The following is a 20606-nucleotide window of genomic DNA, read 5'->3' as shown; positions in this document are numbered from 1 at the left end:
TATTCAGGTCAACAGCTGCCAGAGAGTGCTGGTCCTCACTCTGACATTTGGAGGTTTTGGGGCACCTCCTGGTCAGTTTTACTTTTAATGTAAAACTACATAAGTATAGGTGACCTACTATGGGTATAGTCACTGTTTAGTTAGGACCCTCCTTTTAGCGGAAGCACCTCAAAAGTGGTGGATGGCTTAGTATATATTTACAGATGTATGCGGCTAAGACCCCGGCATGTTGTTGGTATTTTAATAGCAGTCTTAATTAGTCTTGTTTGCTGGTGACAGCTGAGTATTGTTTTATTAATGTTTGTTCCCAATTGTAAAGCGCTACGGAATTTGCTGGCGCTATATAAATAAAGAAATGGAAGTTGCTCAATCAATTTATAGGTTGATGATGATGATAAGTGTTGAGGGATTCTGCGTTTGTTCTATATGTACTACCGGCCTCCTTCCAGCACCTTGTAGCTACGTATTAACTACAAGACCTGTAAGAATGTACTCTACAACTATATATATATATATATATATATATATATATATATATATATATATATATTATACATACATATATTAGCATAGAAGAAAGACATTGACAGGGTTTGTAGAAAGCTTAAACTTAGTATTTTTTAATAGTGTGTTTTGGGGATAACACCGCGCAAATCCTCATCTTCACAGTGCACATGCTTTGTACCTGCTGTGTCCCTAGTTTTAGTTTATAGTTTTGCATAGTGCTCCTCAAAAGATTTTACTGCTTGACCTTAACTTTGCAGGGGAGGCTACATATATATATATATATATATATATATATATATATATATGTGTGTGTGTGTGTGTGTGTGTGTGTGTGTGTGTGTGTGTGTGTGTGTGTATATATATATATATATATATATATATTATATTATATATATATACACATCAGTGTATCGCCGGTGTCAGTCGTCGGGATCGGACAGAGCAGTGCTGAGCTCAGGTAGTGCAGCCCGTTCACCGGCGACTTAGATCAGGTGAGAGATGTGGAACCAGGTGGCAGCAGAGCCTCACGGATGGCATCAGGACACATGTGACTGTGGGGAACTGACGGGAGGTGATGTAGAATATAAAGCAACCTTAAGCGTACAAGATATATTAATTGATGGTTAAGCAGGTGTATAAAAAAATAAAAATACAGAGGATGTGTAACTGTTTTACTGAAGATTAGAAGCACAATATTTTTGTACTTATATGTGTGATGCCATTATTTTATATTGGGTTACAAATGAGATAACCTTGCCTATGTTATAAAATGTAATATGTACTAAGAGAACAGAAAATATGTTAAAATAAATGAATAAACTGCAAGCACAGTCAGTCGGAGAGAATAAAGCATTGATGAGCAGAACAACTGACATTTAAATGATTGGATAAATAGATAAGCAATATGCGTTCACCGAAAAAAAAGAAAAATACTCTGCTGGTCTCAACCTTGTGATTACATTACTATGTAAATAATAAATACTTTCACCTCAATTTGACTACAAAGAAATGTGTTGGAGGCTTATTGTGATAAAGTATTTTTGTGCTTTTTTCCAACAGCAAATATTTAGAAATCCCTGTCTTGAAAGTCTGTGTTTACCCTTCAACAATGGTCAGAGTTTAAATAATATAACAATCCTAGTTTATTAATATATGTTTATATATGTTTGCAGCTTTTTTCGTTTAAGAAGATTCCTTTTTCTAATTTTGTAAACAAACTTATGCCATGAACATATGATATCTTTATTATATTATAGGAAAAATATCCCACATTGCTATACTAATTTGTTTACTTTATCATTTGTATAAGCTGTACCTTATATGATAAAAATAAATAAAAATTGATTGAAAACAAAAAACAAAATCAAGGGCCGGCGCTACCATTAGAAGAACCTAGAACAAAGGTGCTCAAACCCAGTCCTTGAAAGCTAGCAACAGGTCAAGTCTTCAGGATATCTGGGCCTGATTAAAGAAATCCTAAAAGCATGAACTGTTGGTAGCTCTTGGGGGCTGAGTTTGAGCTCCTTTGAGCTAGACAGTCACATAGGTTAAGGGGAGCCTAAAACACTGAAGACCTCATAAAGTCCATTTCAGGCGCATCCTGCACATTACCACTGATGAGTTCCGTCTGCTTTTCAGACGCAAGTGTACACTGCGAAGGCTTGCGTCTCAGTATGAGGGAAAAGGTGGAACACGGAGTTATGTAGGTGTGACCGTGAATAATTCAGATACTATGGGCGTCTACCCGCAAAAACTACCCTAGTCGGATCAAGACGCAGGCGGAACACACGTCAAAGCAAGACTGAAAAAGTGCGGCAGGAATTAGGTGGCGCCAGTAGTTAGCTAGCTGCAGGAACTGGTCGCAGCTTGGTAGGGTATTACGAGTGGGACACAACTGGGGTTGCATGTCACTCGTACTACCCTACTCTTTCATGTAAGTCTTAGACGCACATTGCGTCAGACTCTAAATGAGGTCCTAAATGTGTGACATAGAGGAGTAGCAGCTGGAAGCATATTACCAGTGAAGCTTTCAGCTGCTGCTTCTCAATGACACAGATTGGCTGGGAGAGTGGCGCTGGGCAGTGACATCATAGCCCAGCGCCAGTCTCCCTGACTGAAGGGAGCAGGAGATGTCACCTTCACAGTCCTTCCTGTATGCTATGTTAAGAAGCAGCAAGGGGTGAGAGGCGTCACATGCCAATGGGGGGAGCTGCTTGCAACGGTGCTGCCCTGAACACTGCATGTTTTCCGTATCCACTAGCTGGAGAACATGTGTATTCACTACTGACACAGATTAAAAGATCCACAGGTGGTACTAAATATTTCACTTGTGATCCTGTGAGGAGATCTGGAAAACATGCGCTGTTAGCAGTCTAAGGTACCTGCAGTACATACTTTTTTCAATGACCTATGACCCTGAAAATATTAATCTAATTTTGATCTGGATAAATGCTGCAGTTGTATGATTAATTATTAATGACATAGTATACAGGGTCATATTTACTATGTATCACAGGTAGTGGTGGCAGAAAAGGATCAATTTAATTGTTTATTTTCACCTGCCAATGATCCGTAAATGGCGATAGTGTCTTTTGAAATGATTTACAGTGCTGCAGGCAGGTGTGTTATATTTATGTGACCTTTCGGTGTCCCTTAGTAAATAGCACAGGAGAGTAACAGGTGCATTCCAGCAATTGCAGATTATACAAATATGCATTAAGTAGCAATTTCAATAATTCTCTTCATAAATGTTACCTGCAACGCAACCAGCAGACGTCATCACAGAAGCACAGAAAACCGCAGACCCCAACATGCAGCGAATCTATAAGACCTAGGAATGAGTCTCGCCCAGCGTTCAGCTAATAGCAATGTGATGACAGGAGGGACGTTGTGGGTTTGTAACCCTTTGCATGTGACCTACCTCCTGTTTGAACAATTCTGTATTCAGTTGCAGTTAAGTTTATTTGAACATCAGATTTGAATCAGGATCATATTTAAGGAGAGTCCTCTGAGCATTTGCCTAATGTAATGAATGTTCATTTTCACATAATAAACTCTCTATGTTGTAAGTATAAACACAGTGTATTGGAGCAATGAGAACATTCTACAGCAATCATGGCTGAAGTCTTATACGCTACTAGAACATTTATACAATATAAACAGCTAATCTCTTCCACTGAAAGGTTCCATTCCAATCAGCTTTATTTCATTCCTATTAACTGTTTCATTTGTCAATTATGTGTATGTCAGCAGGTCGGTCCAGGGTCAACACAAGTAAAGGATAGTATTAGGCACAGTAAGACTGTGTTTGGCTGTGTGCATGTTGGAAGCCATTATAAGGACTTTACACCAGGCCTGTCCAACCTGCGGCCCTCCAGGTGTTGTGAAACTACAAGTCCCAGCCTGCCCTTCCAGTTATCAGCTGGTTGTCTATCAGCAAAGCATGCTGGGGCTTGTAGTTTCACAACACCTGGAGGGCCACAAGTTGGACAGGCCTGCTTTACACCTTTAGATGAGAATATATTGGCTTTTACTTGCAAGATTTACTAAATACATTGGGCCTCATTAATGAAGATATATAAATTCACCTTACCAGGATAACATTGTACCCTTTTTACACTTATTATTATATATGCTATAACAACTTACCGCTACTTAACCACATTATGGCATCTTTGTTACTTTCATCATCATCATCATCAGCTATTTATATAGCGCCACTAATTCCGCAGCGCTTTACAGAGAACTCACATAAGTCCCTTGGAGATTACAGTCTAAATTCCCTAACACACACACACAGACACTAACTATGGTCAATTTGATATTAGCCAATTAACCTACCAGTATGTTTTTGGAGTGTGGGAGGAAACCGGAGCACCCGGAGGAAACCCACGCAAACACGGGGAGAACATACAAACTCTACACAGATAAGGCCATGGTCAGGAATCGAACTCATGACCCCAGTGCTGTGAGGCAGAAGTGCACTTTAGAGGCTAATTCTATTTTGTAACACAGACACGCACACACATACAATCTGCTGCTTGTTAGACCCCAAAATCACTTACTGTCCCCCGATACAAAGGCTAGAAAATCATGCTACACCTTATATAGACCTATGACAGGTGGCTTAGCCAAATGCGAGCAAAGGAATATGAACATACCTTTTGAACAGTCCCTGTAGTCAGGACAAAGTCTCTTCGACTTGTTCTTGCAGCTTTGACTACCTGCTGATGCTGGTGAATTAAGCTCAGTTGCTGCTTGAAAGCCGAGCAACAAGTAAACACTCTGGGCGTCTCTTCCCCTAATAAACCTCTGATATTAAATTAATAGCATGCGCTTTTTAGAATTAGGCCCTCTTGCACCCAACCAGACCCAACATTAAATCAATAGCATTAACATTTAATAAATAGCCACACCAACTATCCCCATCATTAAATAGCCTCCACATTTAACAGATAGGCCTATTTCCCCCAAACCAGCCTGACGTTACATTTATATCATTCGCATTTAATAAATAGGACTATTTCTACTACTGCCCATGGTGTTAGGGGGTGTTGGGGAACATGGAGTATAAATAGTTTCTTTCACCTCTGACTTCTAGCACCAAGTCTTCTCTGCTGCATGCGGGATGTGAAAGAGAGATACATTGTATACGACAAATGGATGCTACCACTGTATCTATGGTCAGACCTCCCAGGGCCATCTTAACAACATTATGGGCCCCCGGGCAAAGCAGTGCACCGGGGCCTCTAGATATAGATATATATATATATAGATATATAGATGTATACAGATACAGATATAGATATAGATATATAGAGCTAGAGATAGATAGATGTACTTGCTCAGTGACCCTTGTAGGTTTTTTTTGCAGGTTTTTTTCTTTTGCAGGATTATTTATTCTCATTAAGAGCCGTGCCTATGGGGCCCCCTTGCCCGTGGGGCCCCCGGGCTGCTGCCCATCGTGCCCAATGGAAAAGATGGCCCTGAGACCTCCTCTGGAGTGAAGTCCTGTCTGCTCACACCATGCACCAAGATCAGGAGCCTCCCTCTCTGGTTATGGAATAGCTTGAATGGCCCCCTGTAGCTGTAGTTACAGAGTTCTCCTGAAGTCTTCCTCTGATTGGTTGCAATGTTCTTATGTGAGTGCTGCTGTAAGCATTTTGATGATGTGATTAACGATTTTATGTCCCCATCAAATTCAAAAATCTGAACAAGTGGGAGTCAAAAACAATACAAAAAGGCTCTCTAAACTTAGGGCTCATTCAGACAAGTGTTTTTATAGAATTGGCTCACGCCATGTTTCAAATGGAATGCAACGCGAGTAAACCACTCTAAAAATACTGAAGTCATTGGGCTCACGGGTGGCAGCAAATTTCAGTCTCAGTAGGTTATACTGCCTTAATAGTGAACAGCAGAGGCTTGCAGGCACCGGGCTCAATGATTCCAAAGCCTTCAGTATTTTTACAGTTGTTTGCTCATGTAGGAGCAAACCAAAAAAAAAAAGTGCAAATTTACTCTTAGACAACACAGATTGCAAAGCAAGGGGTGCACATGCATGTATTCATTTGCCTGCAAGGAAAATATTGGCTGCTTTTGAATGCAGCATGCAAATACTGGACAGCATTATTTCTACACTGCAATTTACAGTTGAGCTAGGTCATACCTCCCTGTACTCCAACTCTAAATCTGTCAACACATTTTAAATTTGCCCCCCTGCAGTGCAACATGATTTAGCCCAGGTGCACATTTGCTCCTGTTTTTTTGTTTAGCTCATAACTGTAAATGAGGCCCAATGTGTTCCGTTTAGAATTTCTAAATTTCTAATGAGCTCTAACAATGAGCATTGGTAGTACATGGCACGTGAAGCACTGATCACAGCTTTTCAATTATTTGGCATGTCAAAACATATTTTATTATAAGCAGGGTTTACTTCTGTATTCTTTTGCTTGCTTAGTAGAACTTGCTATTTGACAACAAAGGAGAACACTTGAAGAAAACGGCTAAAAATTGACACCCTTTATTAACTAGATTACCAGATGTATAAATGTCTGCGGCTGACTAGAGCGAACAGCACTTTATTAAAATGTTATAGTTTTGACCTACTTAGCATGTTCCCAATAACAGTGTGGTTGACATCTATCACAAACTACTAAATACCACCGGGGTCAAAAAATCTTTACTGATTGTCAGATAACCTCCCAATATGTTCATGTGTTGTTGAATCAGAGGTTTGCTGCGGAATTAGTGGCGTTATATAAAGGATGATGATGAAGATGATGATGACTTGTTTGAGCAGAACTGAAAATGTAATTGACCGACCAAATACACCGTAGGGACATATGGGGGACGCTGAGATCAGATTACAGTCCTGCATACATGAAATAGAGGCCTTACTGATATATTTAATAAACATTTTGAAAGTACTGATTTCAGTGTAATTGAAGGAAAAATAGATTTCTAAGCACAAGAGATGTCTCACAGATGAAGTAATGAAATAAGAATTAAAGATTGTATGCATATTACAGGTTGCGATTGGGAAGTCTAACTAATGCTCGCCCCACATGTGATTATCCTGAGTAACCTGATCTCTGCCATTGTATCCACACACAAGGATGACCAAACGACACAATCTGTTCTAACAAACTAACAGTAAAGCATAAAACTTTTGCTAAAGACCTGCGACCACCTGCGTACAAACCGATCTGTGTACCTGCCAATGGGGTTTACCAGACCGCCCAATCCAAATTCAGTTTGGATTTTTGAAAATTGTTTGTATTTAAAATGCTTTGGACCTCATCCGATGTGCAAGGAGTGTAAAGTGCAAAACATCTTGGTTTTGCACCAGGGCTCCATGAATGCCGCCATATCAGGGGGCACGGCTACTCACCGCCTCTGCAAATTAGAAGTGTGCCTAATCAGGCCCGGCGCTCCCATTAGGCAAGGTTAGGCACTTGCCTAGGGCACCGGGCTCTGGAGGGCGCCTGGAGGGCGCCACAAGAATGTAAATTACTTTAAAACTGTGCGGCGACCGTTGACCATACCTGTCACGGCCGCCGCACAGCATTCAGATGCACGGGGAGGGGGGAGAGGCTATTGCTCACCACCGCCGCCTCTCTGCTCCGTCTCCTCCCCTCCACTCACTAGTGTCAGTGAGTGGAGGGGAGGAGACGGAGCAGAGAGGCGGCGGTGGTGTGACAAGGTAAGGAAAGACGGGGTGAGGGGGGAGGAGGGCGCCGGTTTTTGCAGGGGGGGGGGACCGGCGGCGCCGATTTTTTTTGGGGGGGGGGGGCGCCGATTTTTTCAAAATGCCTAGGGCGCCATGGACCCTAGCACCGGCCCTGTGCCTAATAGACCAGACAGGCGCACTGTGCAAAACGTCACATCATAGCCAAACCTTCTACCGCTAGAAGGTTTGGCTATGATGTTATTAAACTTCACTTATTAAACTTCCTGTTATTAAACTTCAGTTTTCCTCCTACAATACTGCTTGATTTAGCTTTAATTATGGCTTATCTTAATCGTGAGTAAGGGGACATTGGGGAAATCTTTATTATGTGGCACTATCAGGTGTTTGAACATTTGTTTTAACAAGAACTTTGTTCTTAGTTGCATCTATATAGTGCGTTCATATTTGCCATGCATCTGGTACTCTGAGGAATATCGGCTTATCTCTTTTCTAGTAGATTTATTTTATATTGAGCAAACTGCACTTGGAAATACTTTTCTCCACCAAAGTGCAACTTTGACCAGACCTTCTCTAGCTCAAACCTGGTGAAAATATTAAGGACCTGAGTCATTAAGGAGAGCAAAGCATAAAAAAGGAGTATCTTTGCACCTGGGCAAAACCATGTTGCACTGGAGGGGGATGTAAATTTAAAATGTGTGGACAGATTTATAATTGGGATAGGGCACAACCTAAATCAACTTTAAATTTTAGTGTAAAAATAAAGTCGGCAAGTGTTTATGTGCTACATGATAACAGCCAGTATTTAACTAATGTGCAAAATAATAAACTCATTTGCACCCCTTGCAATGTAACATGGTGTGTCCTGAAGAACATTTACTCCTTTTTTTTGCCTTACTTTCCTTAATGACTCAGGCCCTAAGACTTTTTGCAATGTGAAAATGGCTGTGTACCCCTCCGCACAGCAAAGAACCTGATACAATTTACCATTGGTGCAGTTACTGTAATTTCCAAGGAACTCTGCCCACCAGCTGCTATAAACTTCTGCCCCTCAGCAAACACCTCCATGTTGCTATAGGTACACTTGTGCTAACTGAAGTGCATGGTCCACCACAGAGGTTTCTCCACCAACTCTCAGCCATTTTGCCCATCATAAATGTGCCCCAATGTTTCTTTTTATTTTCTGACTTACATGTCTAGATAAAAGGAAAAATGATGTCACCACTAGATGGTTTTATTCTGTACTGATTAGATGAATTTCTCCAGGACTTCAATGCTACACGTGGGAGTCTGCTACCTACACGACTAATGTATTAATGATGTGGATGAGTGTATTCATCTGATCTTACAATGTATCCCTGCACACAACACAGAGCTCTTACAGCCAAGCTGCCAAGGTCCTTAAACACCTCACACACAGACCAGGTTGTTCCTCATGAACTAATGTAAGATTAGTGGATTCTATTATTTGGAGACCTAACCCGTGTCCCTTGGGTCTGGTGAGACTGGTAAATCGATGTAGAAGATGGTTCTGAGGGTAGGAGCATAAAGCTCATCCAGGTTTGGGGAAGATGGTTCTGTGGGTAGGAGCATAAAGCTCATCCAGGTTTGGGGAAGATGAAAGTTTCTACCCTGCAGGGAGAGGCGGGCAGGATTGGCCAGATGATCCTGGTTATTTATTCATAGGGAGCTGAGCAAATGCCAGGTAGCCGGCAGAGGCAGTGATCCCAACTGAAGCAGACAGCTCCGCTGGCTGAGAACACAGAGTAGCCAGCATGGAGCTGTCCCTTCAGCCCTTTCCAAGAGGGGCATCATCTAAGTAATAGCCTACAGGGAAGGAGACAGGGATCCACAGCAGGTCACAGTGGAGTGCATCAGCAGCCAAAGGGGGAGGGAGGGACAAGACAGTGGGGGCTGAAGTCCCTCGGTGGCAGAAAAGGAGATATTAGATGATACAAGAAGCTGCAAAGAGAAGATTTACACTGATCTGTCAGCAGCATCTCTCCGGGCTTATTCTATTCTCTCTGTGCTCTTGTGCTGCCTTTGGATGCAATGGGGAACAGTTTATCCAGCAGCAGCAGCATCCCTGCGTTCCCCAAAGGAAACCAGACCAGACTCCACAGGGTTCACCAGCAGCACCACGTCAAAGGTAGGTGGACAAACTAATACCAATGTGTTCCCAGACAAGGCTCCTGCCCTCACTTCCATACCAAGCAGGCGCACCCTACCGCTGCCGGGGGTGCTTGATGACCTCCAGCGATGCACTCCAAGGAATGGAACACTTAGAACCCTACAGGTATCCAGATGTGTCATTGTCTTCTGTCATCAGAGCCGCGGCTTCTATTGTTCCCCAGTCCTGTGTAATTCATAGCTGCTGGGTGTACTGTAATCTCTGGCATTACTCCCTCTAATAGATATGGATTGACTGACTTTATGGAACTCATTTGTAATGCTAAATTGTATTATTATAATTGTCATCACTTATTGAGATAATGGGTGCTTCACAGCATCCCTAGTTTTTGTCTCGAAAAATAAAGCTTTATGTATATATGTATATATATATATATATATATATATATATATATATATATATATATATATATATATGTACTAAAGAAATATACACAGGTATAGATATAGGTATAAAAATATATAGTATATAAGGTGTCATTTATTTTAATGGCTATTTGTATTTTAAACCTATTGGTCGTACTTCAATTTATTTCATGTCGACAAGGTTAAGGCAACATGTGGTTCTCCAGGTGATGTGGACTGCCAGTCAGACAGGGCATGCTGTGACCTGTAGTTCCCCACCAGCTGGATACCTCTGCTGTAGAGATTGAGAATTCTATTTGTATTGGTTTAGGAACAGTCTTTGTAACAGGAATTTGTTGTATAAAATGTGGGCGTAACACTGTCACAGTCTGTGGAATGACTTCATCATACACAGAATTATAAACCCACACAAACAAATCCCAATGAGAGAGTATATGACACACAGTAACTACAGCTTCAGTGAATCAGAAGTCTCTGGACCAGGAGAACATTCCTTCATAGAGGCAGATCACATGTCTGTGTGGAGATTTGGAGAATATTTATTATTTGCTCCTGTGGATGGAATACTAGTGATTTTTTTTTTGTAGCTTTTAATACATCCTTTTTGCATTTATCCAGTTTATAGATAGGTTAATACACATACAATACGAATGAACCAGCAATTACATAAGTAATATGACAAAACATCATTATTTTATGTATTGCGCTACAAATGGTCTCTAGGATAAATAATATACTTTATCTAATCATTTTTAGAGGTAATCATTAAAGTGATCATTTTTTTCCAAACCCTGAACAAATGTCTAATATTTCAACTTATATGGTTCTCTTTCAGGTTTAGTATAAAACTTTGTAGGACAATGGAGCATCCTTCCTGATAATGGTGATTGTGGTGAATTGTAAACCTTTATTCTGCTGAAATACCCAGAATAGCAGTCAGTGGGTTATACCTATAAAGGTCTCCAAATAGTCCTCTTACCTAGTTTGCGAGACTGAATTGAATAACCTGCTGCACAACTTCTTGGAAACCAAAGCTGTCAGTCATGGATGCAGACTAATGATTGACAGCTCTACTTTGCAAGAGGTTCTGCATCAGCTGTCCGGGCTGCCACACATGACCTAGTGGGGAATCTCAGTAGACTTAAGGGTTAGTGCTCAGTTTCCCACCCCTCTGTGTCTGGTGCCATGTAATGCTTGGGGTTTTATATTTACATAGGAAATAAACAAGGCTGATAAGATCTGACAGCTTTCTTCAGGTTTAGAGGCATAATATGAATGCATGAATGTCATCGGGAATGGCATTTGTTTCAAAGAACACGATTTACAATAATGTAAATACTGCTGATACAGACATATAAAATGAATCTCTTTATACAACGGTCAGGTCACACGGGCTCATTTAATAACATTGTATTTAGGAAAACATTTTGCACTACAGCAACCAGTCAGCAATTTCCTTTCATCTGTGTAGTTATCAAGTTAGACCTAGGTCAGTGCCTGGTTGCTGTGCTTTAGTGCACATTTTGCAGCTTTATTCAATATTAATAAATAGAAAATAATATCTGTTTAGCTTAGTATAGGTGATTTTTGCATGTACTATATAAGTGTCAATCTCAGCTAGAATATGTATTGTTATATTCTGTCACCACCTCTGGGTCTCTCTCCCCCCCATCCACCCTTCCAGTCGGGGTCCCTCAGGGCTCTGTTCTGGGACCCTTACTCTTCTCTCTATACACCTCCTCCCTGGGTGAACTCATCAGCTCCTTCGGCTTCAGCTACCACCTTTACGCTGACGACACTCAACTATACCTCTCCTCTCCTGATCTCTCTCCCTCCCTCCTCTCTAGGGTGTCCGCCTGCCTCTCTGCCATCTCCTCCTGGATGTCCTCTCGATTCCTCAAACTTAACCTTGCCAAAACTGAGCTCATAGTTTTTCCTCCCTCTCATACCCCATCCCCTTCTGACCTCTCCATCACTGTCGACAACACCTCTATCTCCCCTGTCCCCCAACTTCGCTGCCTTGGTGTCATCCTCGACTCCTCTCTCTCCTTTGGCCCCCACATCCTCTCTCTTGCTAAATCCTGCCGCTTCCAGCTGCGCAACATCGCTCGCATCCGGCCCTTCCTCTCCCAAGATGCCACCAAATGCCTTATCCACTCTCTGATCATCTCCCACCTGGACTACTGCAACCTCCTCCTCACTGGCCTCCCCCACTCTCATCTCGATCCCCTTCGCTCCGTCCTTAACGCTGCAGCTAGGCTTATTTTCCTCTCTCGCCGCTCCTCTTTTGTCTCCCCCCTCTACCTAGCCCTTCACTGGCTCCCAATCCCCTTCAGAATCCTCTTTAAGCTCCTCACACTCACCTACAAGGCCCTCGCCAACTCCACTGCGCCCTACATCTCCACCCTCCTCTCTATTCATGCTCCATCCCGCCCTCTCCGTTCTGCCTCTGACCGTCGCCTCTCTTCCCCCCTTATAACCTCCTCCCACGCGCGTATCCAAAACTTCGCCCGCGCTGCGCCCCTCCACTGGAACAAGCTCCCTCCCTCCATCAGAACTTCCCCTAATCTGTCCAGCTTCAAACGGGCCCTAAAAACCCACCTTTTTCTTAAAGCCTTTCTGTCTCCCACTTAACTTCCTACCTTATCTTCTGCCTCTGTCCCCCTACTCTCCCTCTCTCCCCTGCGTCTCTCTGTCTGTCCACCCCTCCCCTTAGATTGTACGCTCCTCTGAGCAGGGCCATCTCTCCTCCTGTTTCCACCACTTCTAACTCTGCTCTCCAGCTACTTAGCCCTCCTCCTCGAGGGTCCTCCACCCCACGTCCACTCTCGCTCCCTCCTCCCCCCTGGGGGTCTCCCTGTCTTCCGCGCCCTCCTTCTTGGGCCCCGTCGTTTGCGGATCCTCCCTCCCCCTTCCCCGCCCTCTCTAGCTGTGCATTGAGCGTACTGAGTTGCTGTGTTTACTGTACTGTGCTGTCTCCCATTGTATTGTGATTTTGTTTGTCTCTGTACGGCGCTGCGGATGCCTTGTGGCGCCTTATAAATAAATATTAATAATAATAATAATAATAATAATAATATTGTTTTGTTTTACACTTTCTCCATTTACCCTACCACCCACACAGTAATGCCACACTTGTATCTTTAAAATAAACCTAACCGTGCCAGAAATATTACACTATGTTTAAAATTAAGGTGATCTATATTGAGTGGCCTTTGTGTAACTGTCAGAACAGTTATTCATCAGAAACTCCTTTAGAAGTTATGCAATACACACTGCCATATCTCTGTGAGAGTTGATACCATTAGTTCACATTCCAAGTCACTGACTTGGACACATAACTAAAATTCTCTGTTAGATAGTAATGCTTCATACAAAAATTCCATTTTGAGACCACTTTGAAATGTTGACATGTTCACACATTTCAAAAGGTAGACAGTCGCATCAAAGCAATTAGTGTTCTTTAGCGTTTTCATTGCTTACAGTATACAGAAAACTACTGCCCATTTACAATAGAGCATCATGGCAGCTCCCAGTCAGCAAAAGATGATATTTTAGAGTAGATGTAAGCAGGCCCAGTTTCATGGTAAGTCCACATTGCCCTAAGCCTAAGATGGCAGAACTGCTGAAGCAACAGGGTGCCCATTGTTGCATCAACTTATGTCTGGTAGAACAAGCAAATCAATGTTAATTTTTGTAACTATTGGGATAAGACATTTATTTTTTCATCCATGGGATGTTGTGGAGTTTGGCGCAGATCCTAGGCAGCCTAGTGCGGCAACAAACTTAAGTTACCACCGAATACCCATGTATTTGATGCAGAGTGTGTTTTTTACATTTTTAATGTGGTTAATTCCATTTTAAAATATAATGTCTAGTTGCCCAAAATATATGATTACCGTTTCAATGGCATTAACTTTCACTGCTTATTTCAAGTTACAATGCAGACATTGGGTATATTTACTAAACTGCGGCTTTAAAAAAGTGGAGATGCTGCCTATAGCAACCAATCAGATTCTATTTACTATTTATTTAGTACATTCTAGGAAATGATAGTTAGAATCTGATTGGTTGCTATAGGCAACATCCTACATTGTGTATAACAGTATAGGCAACATCGACACTATTTCAAACCCCTAGTTTAGTAAATATACCTCATTATGTTTGTTTGCTTTTTACCCTGTGTGTTGTTTATTTTTTATTTTTTTTAAATCTGCTGAATCGATCTCATCCTCCCTTGCCCAGGCTGCCCCTGGCATTAGCGAAGGACTACCAGGTCTGGAGAAGGAAGGAAAAAAATGAAAATGTTGTTGTTTCTGGAACAAGCGGCTAAAATATAAATATATTTTTTGTATGGTTGAATCAGAATAAGTAATTATGATGTCACCAACTCTTATCGTACAATGAGCTTTACATAGTCATATCTGATGGTGCCATTTGAAATACTATAATAATATACTATTATAATAGTAATAATAATAATAATAATAATAATAATAATAATAATAATAGAACTAATAGAACTCAATATAAGATGCAGATTCATGGTTTTTGCGTTTAAACTTCAAAAAGGTTTTCCATGTTCAGATGACGTTTAATGCATTGACTTGTACATGCCATAATGCAGTGTGTACTAAATACATTGTCTTCTCCCTGACTGTCTTCTGTGCTTTTCAGCCAGATCTTTATATCAGCTGAGTTATTTATTTCTGTTGCCCTGGGATACAGCACCAACTCTTCTGTGCTCTGTATCCAGGGAGCAGCTTTGTGTAGTAGCTCATGGCAAGGACAATAGCAAAAGAGGAGAAAGAGGCGAATAAGAACAAGTGAATAAAAATGTCAAAGGTGGGAAGTCCCCTTTAAAAGGGATTCACATAAAAAAAAAATTTTAAAATAGAAATATGTTTATCTATTCTTGCCATCATTTTTTCATGTATTTTTATATATTGCTCCTGTATTCTGATATGTAATTACAATGCCACTGTAAGACTGCATTAGAAAGTGGCAGAACGTTTACGTTTATCATTTTAAATGGCGGCGGAGGAGCGGTGTGAGCTGAAGGTGCAATCAGAAGCTGCAATCTCTGTGATTATGGCTTGTAATTGGTACTCGGTAGCGTTAAACATGCTCCCAGGGCCCTTCTCATATATGGGCGTCCGCTCATTGTCCCAATTGCCCAACTTCAAAGTTAGGAGGTATAAATCATAGAGCCCCAGGTAAAACAGCTGCATGGAGCAGCCCCTCGGGATGCAGAGGGGGAAGGAACATATTAGTTTAAGCATACATGCCAACCTATGGTTATTATGGAGGGCAGGAGGGGGCATGGGGACGCCATTGTGTCACTAAAACCTTACCTCCTGACCTGATTTGTGGCTGTGTACTGCAGGGGTGGGGCTTGTGTCATTAAGCCCAGCCTCCCTGGAACTGGGAGCCTGCTCTTCTGAATTTCCCGAAAATCTGCGGCAGTTTCCCTGGCTGCCGTGACTCATTGCCCCCAGCCTGTCTACATCCCGGCCGGCTCAATGGCGACTGGGACGTCACTTTCGGCTCCTCGTCTCGGTTTCCTGGGCAACAGCCGGGACGCTGTCCTCTGTCTGCCGCCACGCCCGGCGAACTGTCAAACAGCCGGACACGTGCGCAGTTCTCTTTAGTTATTTCACCCTTCTGTGGCCTATTAGTGCAGACGAGATTCTGCATTTTGCATTGGGCAGCCGGGCAGATGCGCAAATAATTAATTTGCCTGTGAGATAATTAATTAATTATTTATTATGCTGCTTCTGGGGCTCATTACATCCACCTCTCCTCTCTTCCTATTGGTCAACTTGTGTATTTAAGGCAGGAAGGGCTTAGCCTCGCTGCCGGTTATAGCGTTCTGTTTCCTGGTTGCTGACCTGCTCCTGTAGTCTGTTCCTACTCTGTTCCTATATTTTTGGATTGACCCTTCTGTGTATGACCTCTGGCTTGTTTCTTGGACCGTGCTTTACTGCTGGTGACCTTGACCTCTGCCTGTTACTCGGATACCGTGTCTTGCTCCCGGCCCTGACCCTTTGCCTGGCCCACACCTCGCTGACTGCTTTTGCCCTGTGACTTTGGCCTGTTCTTGACTACGCCTATCTCCTACCATCATCCCCTTGCCTGCACTACGGTTTATGCATAAGCTTGTATTACTCTGGGTTTAAGACCTGGGGGCATCTGAGTACCTGTGAGCGCGTCAAGCTCTATGGGAAAGGCGGCTGCTAATGGTGAAGACCTCTACCACCTGCTCTACAAGCTTATAACATTAGCCATTTACCATAACAGGGAGCCTCTCAAACACTCCAGGAGACTAGACAAGTACGGCTTTAAGGCTGAATAAAGCATTGTTTATTACTTGACATCATAAGTGAGTTGCACTATAGATAAAATAATGTTTCTTTTGGTATAGTCTGACTTACACAATAAACTGAGACACTAATCATATCAATTATTTCCCTGAATACGCACTGCTAGGCTCATTTGAGACCTGCCATGATGCAAAACAGCTTCATTCTACATCTTTGTTTCAATATATTTAGTTTTAAATAAAAGTATATTTAAATGATTGAATTACAGAGCACGATTTCGAAAGGTACAAACTTGTCAGGCAGATCAAATAAGAACCAGGAATATTATTTTTCTATAAATTGTATTGATCTAAAGTACCTACTAGTGTATAGGTATGCTTTTGCCTCCTACTCACTGCTCACTAGCGAATTGCAGCTTGCATTATGTTATCTCGTGCTGAGCAGTCTCTATGGCTTTTTTATATCACACAGCGATGGGTATAAAGGTTATCATAACACAAATAAATTACATTACAGCCACTTAATCCCAACAGTAATGTACAATGAAGTGAAGCTTTATTGATTATTTTGAAAATTGCAGCACATGAAGAGATTTATGTTATATTTCATTGAGTTTATTCCACTGATAAAACCTATGGTATTTTTCAGAAGGATTTGCCCCAAACATTCCTACAGAACAACGATTAAGGTTATGATGAAGTAGATTCAGAGAAGTCAGGTGTCTTACACTGAACGCAGCAAGAGTTTTGTGACAACAGTGTGTATCTATATGACTGTATACTGTAAAATAGTACATAACCTAAGCTGTGGTGGTCTAATCCTCTATAAGGGCAAAGGCATGAAAATGGATTTATATATATATATATATATATATATATATATATATATATATATACGCACCACTAGTCAGCCTCCTGAGTGGTGGTCGAAGTGTGAATTTCACAGTAGCAGTATGAAAAATGTAATGGGGATGCAAGTGATTGGAATTTGATAGTCATCATCATCATCATCATCATTTATATAGCGCCACTAATTCCGCAGCGCTGTACAGAGAACTCACTCACATCAGTCCCTGCCCCATTGGAGCTTACAGTCTAAATTCCCTAATATAGACACACACTCATGCAGAACAGACAGAGAGGGACACAGACAGACAGAGAGTGAGAGACTAGGGTCAATTTTGATAGTAGCCAATTAACCTACTAGTATGTTTTTGGATAGTCTTACAATGAAGTCAGTAGGACAAGTGGCGGTATGACATACCACCATATACGTCCCCACTTGCACCACTGATCCTGAACCAAAGGTAAGCTAGCACAAAAATCACACATTTCTGGTTTTTATAGTATATGCATGTGAATACCTTCCATTCTAAGGGACATTGTTAGTGAGAATATTTTGGGGGGTTCCTGAGCAATTCTATTGTTATCATGGGCATATGAATACTTTCTGTTTTATTGAGATTGCTGGTGAGCATTAAATCTCTCAGTTTGGTTATTTTAAGGCACTCTTAATTTATAGCTTATGCATGTGATTACCTTCTGTTATAAGGAGTTTGTTAAAAATTGGGTCGCAAGCAGGGCTGTGACTACTGAGATAACAGCTGCAATGGACCCCGCAGAGCAGTCATCTAGACTGCTCTGGGCCCTGTCCTCTCTGGCATGTTTCTGGGTGCTGTGTTCAGAAAAGAATAGCTTGGTGTCCGCGGTCAGCAGGGAGCTCAATCGTCTCCTCCCTGTGTGACCACTAACACCATAAGGCATCTGAAGCATGCAAGCCTATCTGTGTGTATATTTAATAGTTATTTTATATACTAGTTATAATGGGTAACTCATTGTTGCTTACTCTCCCGGAATGTCAGGGAGACTTCCGAATTCCGGGTATGTCTCCCGAACTCCTGGGAGAGCAGGCAATTCTCCAGCATCCTGTCTCCAACGGGCCTCAATGACGTGATTCATCGTGAATCGCATCATATTGTCCCCCCTCTGGGCGGGGCCAAAATGACACAATTTGCCATGCCCTCCCCTCTCCTGCTCTCCCACCACACCCCTCTTATGGGAACTCCCAGAAGGAGACAACACAAAGTAGGCAAGTATGGGGTAACTTACACAAGCTGCTAATGAGCCTAAGCACACACATAGACTTAGCAGTTCACAGCAAAACACAATGGACACGTGTATGTCCCTTCCCTTCAGCCAGCAATGTGTAGAAAGGACATGCCCATGGTTGTTTCAGGCATTACCTCCCCACTCCACTACAAGCAGCCGAAGCTCCTCCCACATCTGTTGGACAGTGTCCTAATGGATTCTCATATTGTTCAAAAAGCATTGAATGAGTTGTTGCGACATCACTAGTCCTGCCCCTGTGTAAGCATCCACCAATATGCACAGAGTATTTCTGAAGAGCACGTCTGCCTAGCTGTCAGTCACTGGCTGCTTCTTTACTTAGTTAAGCATCTCCATGCTAATCTGGGACAAGGGAGTGACAGAGAGCATAATGGGCCTGATTCATTAAGGAGAGCAAAGCAAAAGAAGTATATTTGCACCTTGGCAAAACCACAATGCAAGGGGTGCAAATCAGTTTATTATTTTGCACATAAAGAAAATACTGGCTGATTTTTCATGTAGCGCACGAATACGCAATAGCTTTATATTTACACTGAAATGTAAAGTTTATCTAGGACATGTCCTACCCCAACTATTAATCTGTCCCCCCATTTCAAATTTACCTCCCCCTCCAATGCAACAAGGTTTTCCCAAGGTGCAAATTTACTCTTTTTTTTTTTTTTTGCTTTGCTCTCCTTAATGAATCAGGCTCAATAACTTTCTAACAATCCTGCTGCTGTAGGTCGAAGCTATGATTAGTCTGAAATGATATGGAAATACAGGGAGACTAGCTGTGTATGTCAATTACACGCATCATCATCATTTATTTATTTACATAGCGCCACTAATTCACCAGCGCTTTACAGAGAACTCAGTTTGATATCTTATGGCTTAATTTACAAAGCCCCAAACAGCCAAAGTGTAGTGCAAAATCATTTTTTGGTAGTGTTGTGCATCTTCATTTGCACAAGTGCACCTAGATTTCTGTGCACCTAGATTTCTGCACATAGATTTCTGTGCACCTAGATTTGTGCACTTTGGTTTACAAAGTAAAATGGCATTTGCATAGGAACAGACGTTTGCACTGACTGATGGGAGCAGTTGAGCAGCATGAGAACTTTCCATGCAAAGTAAAAATTAGGTGCACCTAGTTTTGTGGATCAGTGCAAAAACAATATTCCATTTTTGTTGATGGAGATTATTATTATTATTTATTGGAAAATATTTTGCTGCTTTGCACCTTTACACTATGTAAATGTGTCCAATGTAAAGCAAAAACTCAAACACACAAAAGTGCCACATGTAATAATTGCAGCCTAAATGTCCCCTAACTCTGGTCATTAATTTAAGCCGTAGATGCGGCTAAACTGAGCAGCATTTGAGATGAGACATTTACACGTTTGCACAGCGCGTTTCTTCGACTTTCTCTCCTCTCTCTCACACGGAGGCACACTTTAGTTTGCAGAGGAGTATTCTTAAAGTGGAGACTAGTCAAGCACTGTGATGTGCGCAAGGCACGCAATCTAGGCGCAATGATGCACAATGAAAGCCTTTTGCTCTGTGCATTAACAGTGTGCCGTAAATTAGGTCCTTACTGTCCACATCAAGAGGACCATTCTGTGTAAATGAATCTGAATTTTTGAGAATCTTATTGGTTAGTGCCCAATCTATACCTTCTATATACCTACCAAATATCTTTGAATGCCTGTCTCGCTTTTAATTCCCTCTTTTCTCTCCTTTCATTAACATTTTGGGCCTCATTGGGCCAATCATTAAGGAAAGAAAAGCAAAACAATTAGTAACTTTTCACCTTGGCAAAACCATGTTACAATGCAAGGGGTGCAAGTTAGTTTATTATTTTGCACATAAGTTAAATACTGTCTGTTCTTTCATCTAGCACACAAATACTTGATAGCTTTATTTTTACAC

At 41.7% G+C, this 20606-nt stretch overlaps 1 protein-coding gene across 1 annotated transcript in view; it reads left to right on the top strand.

The window, feature by feature from the left end:
- The first annotated feature begins 9465 nt into the window (after positions 1-9465).
- Positions 9466-20606, top strand: part of NEURL1 (neuralized E3 ubiquitin protein ligase 1) — a 214728-nt gene continuing 203587 nt past the window's right edge. The window contains exon 1 of the mRNA XM_075216211.1: positions 9466-9842. Coding sequence (XP_075072312.1) covers positions 9746-9842 — 97 coding nt within the window. The 5' untranslated portion in view covers positions 9466-9745. The remainder of the gene's footprint in view (positions 9843-20606) is intronic.

This window comes from Mixophyes fleayi, chromosome 6 (genome assembly GCF_038048845.1).
Source record: "Mixophyes fleayi isolate aMixFle1 chromosome 6, aMixFle1.hap1, whole genome shotgun sequence".
NCBI classification, from domain to species: domain Eukaryota; kingdom Metazoa; phylum Chordata; class Amphibia; order Anura; family Limnodynastidae; genus Mixophyes; species Mixophyes fleayi.
Note: the sequence above shows the minus strand (reverse complement) of the source record. Positions and strands in the feature narration are given on the sequence as shown.